At 38.6% G+C, this 8,568-nt stretch overlaps 1 protein-coding gene across 3 annotated transcripts in view; it reads left to right on the forward strand.

Moving 5' to 3' along the window:
- Nucleotides 1–7,508, forward strand: part of St7l (suppression of tumorigenicity 7 like) — a 61,979-nt gene extending 54,471 nt beyond the window's left edge. Inside the window, exons 13-14 of one of the 3 annotated variants that reach the window (XM_034499571.2) lie at nt 1,668–1,760; nt 6,482–6,892. In XM_034499571.2, the coding sequence (XP_034355462.1) occupies nt 1,668–1,760; nt 6,482–6,660 (272 nt within the window). In that variant the 3' untranslated portion in view covers nt 6,661–6,892. Of the gene's footprint in view, nt 1–1,667; nt 1,761–6,481 lie in introns of all 3 variants that reach the window. The other 2 variants (XM_034499569.2, XM_034499572.2) reach the window with 2 other exon arrangements.
- The last annotated feature ends 1,060 nt before the right edge of the window (nt 7,509–8,568 follow it).

The raw sequence follows: 8,568 nt of genomic DNA on the forward strand, positions 1-8,568 counted from the left end.
CTATGGTCATAATTGAAAAACATCTTGTAGATGTGCAATGCTAGGAGAGCCTTTCCTTTACCCACCTCCTTCCTTCCCCTGTTTATCACTCTAGTGGACAGTGCTAGATCCCAGAGGTACCTAGTAAAGGCCATTCCAGGCAGACAGTTCTTGTGATTGCTCTAGTAGAACTCTGCTATCTGTCATTAGTGGAAGCACTCAGCATCTATCAAATACCACTCAAACTGTTAACTCAGGGAGAGCTCAGTTTCAGCATTAGGTCCCTCTCTGTTCAGGATCTTCATGATCCTGCAGTTTTCATTTTGTTAGCTGCTAGGACTGAAAGAAGGAGCATGGGTGGAGTCACTGTGGAGCAGGAAATAAGGATGGTGGTGTCTGATCTAGACCCAAGGCTGAAAAATTGCACAGGGTCCAAAGGGTTCCTAAATATATTTCATTAGTAAGAAATGTTTTGTTTTGAGATGGATCTATTCATATTCCCACTCAGACAACACTAAACTTACACTTGTGTAGTTTTCCTACTGTGGCCTCCCAAGTAGTTGACACTATAGCTTGAAACTACCTAAGCCTGTTGAAAATATGATTACTTTAAAATGAAATAATAATAAAATGTTTCAATTTATATATAGTTTTTCATATTTCTGAGTTCATAGAACATAGATTTTTAAAGTTGTTTGGACCCACTAGTTAGTAAGTCATATTTACTAAGGCCCCTGATAAAGTACAAGCTTAGTGTGCTTGAGGCTCTGCACTCAGTGGCTACCATGACCACCACCACCACCACGACATGAAGACATCATTCTCTGTGAACCAGGAGTTTGGGAATCTCTGTATTAGCCACTTATTAACAACAGTCATACCCTGTGCTTGGCATTGACAGTAGAGAGCTCAATCAAATTGAAATTATGCAGTTGAGGAGTTGAATGCCTGTGAGTAGTTGGGTTTCTTCCAATTGATTACAAGGTACTCAAAGCCAGGGACTTTCTCATTCATTTCTTATATGTCTCTACTGCTGGGTGTTCTGCTGGTCCTTGAGGCCTTTTCACCAAGTGTATAACTTATGCTGCAGTTCATACATCTTGATGAATGATTTCCTTATGTTAGCACTGATTGTTGAAATGATGCTGGACAAAAGACATTTACCATCTCTGAGCCAGAACTGAATAGTCTTTCTTTTTTTTTTTTTTCAAACTTAATTTGTTTTATGTGTATGGGTGTATGTCTACACATTCTTGCAGAAGACCTTAGTGTGCCTCATAGGTGGAGAACTAAGCCAGCAATAACTCTTTTAGCTTCAAAGCCACAATTATCTACATTACAACTTTTTGGAGATTCCTATAGGAAGCAGGATTTATACTTAAGGAGTTAAGTCCATGATTGTGATGAGGAGGCTGAGGCAAAGAAGGACCCAGCCAGTGTTACACTGTAGCATTCATCCCCTTCAGCCTCAGACTGGACCACTCTCTATTCTCTTAGTAGATCTAGTCTTTCTCTGTGCATTCTTCTCCTATGTGTTGTTCTGTTCACTTTATTTCATCAGAAATATTTCTCCAGGAAAAGAAAATACTATGTGAAAAAAATTATAAAATATCTGCAGAATAGGTTTGATTTATAGCATAGATGGTAAATGAGATAAATTTGAATGCTATTGTCTTTTTTTTTCTTAGCTTTTAGAATGATTCCATACCCGTTAGAGAAAGGACATCTGTTTTACCCTTACCCCAGCTGCACAGAGACTGCAGATAGAGAGCTGTTGCCTAGTAAGTACATATTACCATCTTCTTCAACTTACAGTTAATTGTTTGGGTTAGTTTTAGATTGGTTTCTGTTTTAGTCACCTTTTTGTTTGTTAGTCTCATTTTTTGGTTTTTGTTTGTTTCTTCTTGCCTAAATCTTTATTTTCTTTTTTTTTAATTGGATATTTTATTTATTTACATTTCAAATGTTATCCCCTTTCCCAGTTTCCCTTCTGGAAACCCCCTACCCTCTCTTTCCTCCCTCTGCTTCTATGAGGGTTCTCACCTACCCACCCACCATTCCCACCTCCCTGCCCTGGCATTCCCCTACACTAGGGCATTGAGCCTTCCCAGGATTAGTCTCGTGTGTGTGTGTGTGTGTGTGTGTGTGTGTGTGTGTGTGTGTGTGTTTGCTTTTGAGACAGGGTCTCACTATGTAAGCCTGGCCTGGAACTCAGTAGGTAGATCAGGGAGGCCTTGAACTCACAGAAATCCACCTGCCTCTGAATGCTGGGATTGAAGGCAGTGTGCCCTATTAGTCGTCTTTTTTGTTACTATAATGAAATACATGACACAGAGTTTGTGAAGAAGATTATAGAGCTTGGGTTTTGAGGCTCAGAGTATACAGGGTGAAGCTCAGGATGTCAGTAGGGGCTTCCCCTTGGCAGATCAGCCAGTGATGTGGATAACAAGGGCAGAAGCATGTGTGTAAATGAGCAAGTGACTCTATCTTGAATCAGAAAGACAGAGGAAGATAGAGAAAGAAAGGCAGGCTTACTTCCCACAGTCCTTCCTGATAGACCAAGGATCTCCTATTAGACCCATCTCTTAAAGGTTTGACCTCATAGTATTGCCACCCCAAGGCATCTAATTTCTGACACATAAATTTTTGAAAGGACAAATACCATAGTGTTTTTTATCTTAATTTTTTTTTGTTTTATTTTTTTTTATGTGTCTGTAGATGCACAGGTGTGTGTGTGCAGGTGCCCACAAAAGCTAGAAAAGAATTTTGGAGATATAGTATAGGAAGTTATGAGCTGTTTCATGTGGCTGTTGAGAACTGAGGCCCTCTGAAAGAGCAGCAAACACTCCTAAATGCTGACTCATCTCTCCAGCTCCATGCATGTGTTTATATGTTCACATTGTTGTATGTATGTGCATGTGGAAGCCAGATCCAGCTCAATACTGGATGTCCTCTTTGATGGCTTTCCATCTAATTTTTTTCAACAGGGTCTTTCACTAAATCTGGGGCTCAGATTCAGTGATGGTGCTGGCCAGTGAGCACCACAGATCTACCTGAGTGTGCCTTCCTAGCTCTAGAAGTGTAGGCGTGTGACATTTGGTGCTTTGTGTGAGTGCTGGGACTCTGACCTTAGAGGTGCTCATGCTTGTACAGCAAGTGTTTAACTAAACCATCTTACCAGCCCCTCATCTCTCTGAGAGCTTCTATTTTATCTAAGTGTTTATGCCTAGTCCAGATAGTTGTATGCCAGGTTATTTGAATAGAATTGTCAGGGACCCTGACATTTCTTACTCTGTATCTCACAAAAAGAGACCCAGGAGTCATCATTTCTAGATAAGCAAAGGAGTCCTTTACAAGGCTGATACTCCAGGGTGGCACTGGATATGTGAGGAGAAACCTAAGACTGGAACCAAGAGGATACAAATGTTCTAAAGGGCTGATATCGAGAAAGCATGTAGGATTTAGTGTAGGAGTAGTCAGGTGAGAAATAGATATCCTCAAAACTCAAGGGGAAGAAACTTTCCAGAGAGGAAGTACTGAGAATCTACTGACTTTGGCGATTAGGAGCTCATTAGAAAGAGAAAATACATTTGCTTTCTTAGGGTGGGATTAGCTACTGTTTTTACACTTTAAACAGATTTTAAGGCAAAGAAAATCATTTTATAATTAATTAATATAAAAGTGTGTTATTCCTGAGCACGGTAGCGATTACTGTAATCCTATCCCTTTGGGAGGCTGGGGAGTGAGGACTTTGAGTTTGAGATCAACCTGGGTTACATACAGCAAGGCCTTGTCTCAAAAAATACAATGAAATAACAACAACAAAAAACTATTTTATTGTAGTAGGATAATACACTTATACTAAAAGAATGCCTTTCTTTATATTTTATTATTGAAGGCCAGCTTTGTATATTAATATTTCTTATGTCAGAATCAGAAGCTACAAAATCAGACAAGGGTTTTTTTGTAGTAAAAATTTCTAAATTTTTAATTTATTTTTTGTGTGTATGTGTGTTTGTGTTCATGAATGCCTGATACCCAAAGAGGCCAGAAGAGAACATCAGATCTCTTGGAACTGGAGTTGCAGATGGTTGTGAGCTGCCATGTGGGTGCTGGGAATTGAGCCTGGGTCCTCTGGAAAAACAGCAGTGCTTTTAGCCCTTGAGCCATCTCTCCAGCTCCCAGTTAGGTTTTTTTTTGATGAGCTATCATTAAGTTTTAACTCCATACAGGATGCAAGGTCCAGGACACAGACATAGAGGGATAAGCTGAAGGGTTTTATTTGATTGTAATATATGTTTTTGCAGTTTATTTTTCTGTTTTTGACTGTGGTAGAATGAACAACTTTTCAATAATGTCAAACTCTAATAGCCAGGAGTACTTAATGGTTTTTGTTTTTAATTCTCCTTCAACCTTGATATAACTTAAAGCTTTCTGGAATTTTCTTATAGACTCATAAGTTGAGACTTGAACTATTCCCCCTGGTTCATATAGCTATTTTGTCATTTTTTATGCCTCCTGATAAATTTTTCTTTACAAGCCAGTGATGAAATTTGAACTTTCGTTCCAAGGGAGTGTTTCTGTACTAGTCAGTCATCCATTACACTGATGTATTAGCCAAACATTGACTGACAAGTGAATCTACAGAAACCAGTCCAAAAAGAAATAATTAGGTCTCTTCTACAATATAAAAGTCTATTATTTTAGGAAGTTTTCTTATTAAAGTTGTGCAGTCTTCTTTCTTACAACATGAAAATAATATCTGTCATCAGGTTATTTCAACAATTAAATGAGAACTTTAAAAACCATAAAGTGCTTTAGGGTTTAGCTAATATTAATTTTACTGTCTTATTCCTTGCCTTCTGAAATACCAGAGTTTATTTCTCTTTGTTTCATGGAGGAAGTCAGCCTCTTATAAATGAGGGATAGGGCAGAAAGGATTGCTAGTCCTTTGGGTGCTAAAAGAGTACCACTGACCATTTCTAATGCTTTCAGCATTGACAAAGTTCAGTCCTAGTATGCTTTTACATGAAATATGGCTCAAGGCTCTTGAAATCTTCTGAATTTTTAAAATGCATTTAGTTTTTGCTGTATGCTTTCTGAGTATAACATAAGATGTATAAAATATTGTAGCTATTAAAGGACACTTGGGTATAACCTTCTCTGTTAATTGTTATATTTTTTTTAAAAGTGAAATTTATAGCTGACCTTGGTTCAGCATGGAATTAGTCATTCCTTACTGCTACAGGATATTACATTAGGAATTCTTGGGTCAGTGTCCTAGCAGTCGACTTACTGACTAATGAAGTCTTCACATAACATTCAGTTTAAAGGAAATTTATTGAGCACCTACTGTGCATTAGACACTCTAAAAGGCTTAGCTCTAGATTATTGTTATATGTAGGAGGAGCTAAGGTGGGAGGAGTAAGGAGAGGAAGAGGAGGAGCTAGGAGAGGGAGAGAGATGAGAGACGGGCACATGGAGACTGATGTTCACGTGTCTGTAGCAGTCAAAGGTAGTTGGTATATCTAGGTTGGGTATTGGGTTACACCTCTGATTGTAAAGGCAGCTTGTTACTGATCATTACTAAGTATATAAGCCTTTGGATAATTTAAGCATTAGAGTCTCATTTTCCTACTGGGCCTACGTGGTTGGTGGGATGGTCTGGGCAATGCCCAGCCTTACAGAGACAGCGTGGAAGATTGGCAGAGCCATCTCTCACTCTGGCGTCTCGTGGGTGGTAGGGCTGGTATTTCTGGCTGGCAGTTTCTAGCTGCGGCATGCACGTGGCCTCTGGCCACAGAACATGGCCATAGCTTAGATAGTTGGCTTGACCAGCGGCCGTTTTAAATAATTACTTCAACAGTTATACAAGTACTTTGAATACTATATAAGAACTTCAATAAAATTGGTAATTAGACTCTCAAACAATAAAAAAAAATAATACTTAGGTGTATAAATGTGATACAGTAAGTCAAAGCACTTCATTTACTAGTTGGTTTTCTATTCTGTTTTCATGGGACTTGGTGAAGCATCACACATAAAACATAGCAATAACTGGGTAAAATGATTAAGCAGTGATTCTGGGAAATCCTCCAAGACGTATCTATCTCTTTATCTCCACACTACTTGCTGAGCTTTCAAAGAACAAGAATTAATAACAACTCACATTTATTAAGTGCTTATACTATTCATCATAACAACTCCATAGCAACTTCTACAGGGTTTAGTCCACAGCTAATAAGGGACAGGCTTTTTTTTTTTTTTTTTCAAAACCACCTCAGCATGACTTTATAGTCCATGTTCTTTCCCACGATGCCATCCTGTTCCCAGACCCCAGTACAGTCATCTGATTATGGGGATAAAGAGAATAGGTTGCTTTTAGCTTTGTTCTTATTCTTTTTGACCATGTTTTCAAAGCTAGATTTAATTGTAAAATATTAAGATTGGTTTATGTTGAAATAAAACTCCCTCTTTCCCTCTTCCCTCTTTTCCCTTGCAGCTTTCCATCATGTCTCTGTTTATCCAAAGAAGGAGCTTCCATTTTTCATCCACTTCACAGCAGGACTCTGTTCTTCTACAGCAATGATAGCGTTTCTCACACACCAGTTTCCTGAAGTCATGGGTGTCTTTGCTAAAGCTGTGAGTATGGTCTCAAGGACTTGTGTGGAGTATTTATAAACCACGCAGGGAAGCGCCTCCGATCTGTCAGTGCTAACCCACAGGACAGTGAAAGACACGTGTAAACAGCAAGAACTGATTGTAAAGCTTCTGCCGTAAATATGTCAAACACAACTTCTGCTGATGTGGACTGACTTCTGTTGCTTACAAGTTTAAGAGTACAATGCTATAACATTATAAAGTTGGCCTTTGTGATTATTCTTGGTGATTAATACAACATTCCTTACCAACTAAAGAATGAGACAGTTTTTCTTTATTATTAGTGTATTTTCTTTGTTATTTAAAAACTACTAATTTTGTAAACAAAACTTTGGTTTTTTCATTTAAATGATGTCATGAGTTCAAAACATTTGTTGATTTTTAACTCAAGCAAAACTATGGTGGGGAATAAGTACATGGAAGGCACAGATGGGACATTTCCCTGTGTGTGGCATGTGCTTCTTAGCTCAAAGGTTCTCCTGGTTTTTGTATCTTCATCCTTTTGTTGACCCTTTCTGGTTCTGGCCTTAAGTATAGACTGTGTGTCAGCCTTTATTTTAATTCAAGCCCTTCAATTTTGAACTGCTTTCCTGTTTCTTGACTGAGGACTGATTTTCTGTCTGTCTCTCTGTCTATCTGTCTGTCTGTCTATTTAATTTATTTTGAGGCAAGATTTCTCTGTGTTGTCTAGTGCTAGCTGTCGTGGAACTCATTCTGTAGACCAGGCTGACTTCAAATTCAGAGATCCACTTGCCTCTGCTTCCCAATGCTGGGATTAAAGGCAAGCAGCACTATTGCCTGTCTGAGGACTGATATTTAAAGTGGTATCCCTATTTATTCTTCTATATAAATGTGTTATTCATATCACCAAAAGGGTTTTCGTTTAATATTTTTTTCATTTTAATAACTTGCATATTTTATATGCAATTGTTGAGGGGGTGGCAAGATGTTTCAGCAGGTAAAGTACTTATTGTTAAACCTAATCTAAGCAATCTAAGTTTGGACCCATATGAGGTGGGAGAGAACCAAGTCCACAAAGCTGTTCTTTCACTTTCACACACATGCCATAACGAATGTGTCTCCAGGGTCCTACAAACACAATAATCATAAATTAAACATAAGCAAATAAATAAAAACATATGGCCCTTTTATATCCTAGGATCTAAAAGAAAGTGCTGTTTTGTTATATTCCCAAATATTCAGTAGTATATTTTCTATATTTATGTGAAGAATAGAAATTATATATATATATAATATTTCTATATTTATTCATTTATTCCATTATAACTCTTTGGGTTTTTTTTTTTTTTTTATAGTTTCTTTTTCTGTCATAAGAATTGTTTATTCTGAGCCAGGCCATGGTATTGCACGCCTTTAATCCCAGCACTTAGGAGGCAGAGGCAGGCAGATCTCTATTGAGTTCATGGCCAGCCTGATCTACATAGTGAGTTCCTGAACAGCCAGAGCTACATGGAGAAACCCTATCTGGGGGTGGGGGTGGGGGTGTTAGGATGGGTGTGTTGGGGGGAACAACAGTAAAAAAAAAAAAAAAAAAAAAAAAGAATAGTTTATTTTGTGCCTTACAGATTTGTTGGCTCTATGGCACCAGTGTGATGGACACTGGCTCCCCTTTTCCTTGAAGGTCACCTGTGCAATGTGTTACGATGTCGCTGGCTCTAGGCCTAGAGTCTGAGTACAAATTTGATTTTGAGTCAGGCTCCAAGACAAATGACTTCCCACTGCTGCTCATGGAGTGTAGATGTGTGGGTTGCAGACTGACTATTCCATTTCCTCTTAATGAGGAAAGGAGGCTTGGTAATGACTTTTACTGTTGCTTGTAGTGGTACTGATGGGGAATAAGTATGTGTCAGACTGACATGACCTCACTGTGTGAGGGGGCGTGGACAAACGGACCAGAAAGGGGATCCT

The sequence above is a fragment of the Arvicanthis niloticus genome, chromosome 4 (assembly GCF_011762505.2).
Source record: "Arvicanthis niloticus isolate mArvNil1 chromosome 4, mArvNil1.pat.X, whole genome shotgun sequence".
Taxonomy (NCBI): Eukaryota; Metazoa; Chordata; class Mammalia; order Rodentia; family Muridae; genus Arvicanthis; species Arvicanthis niloticus.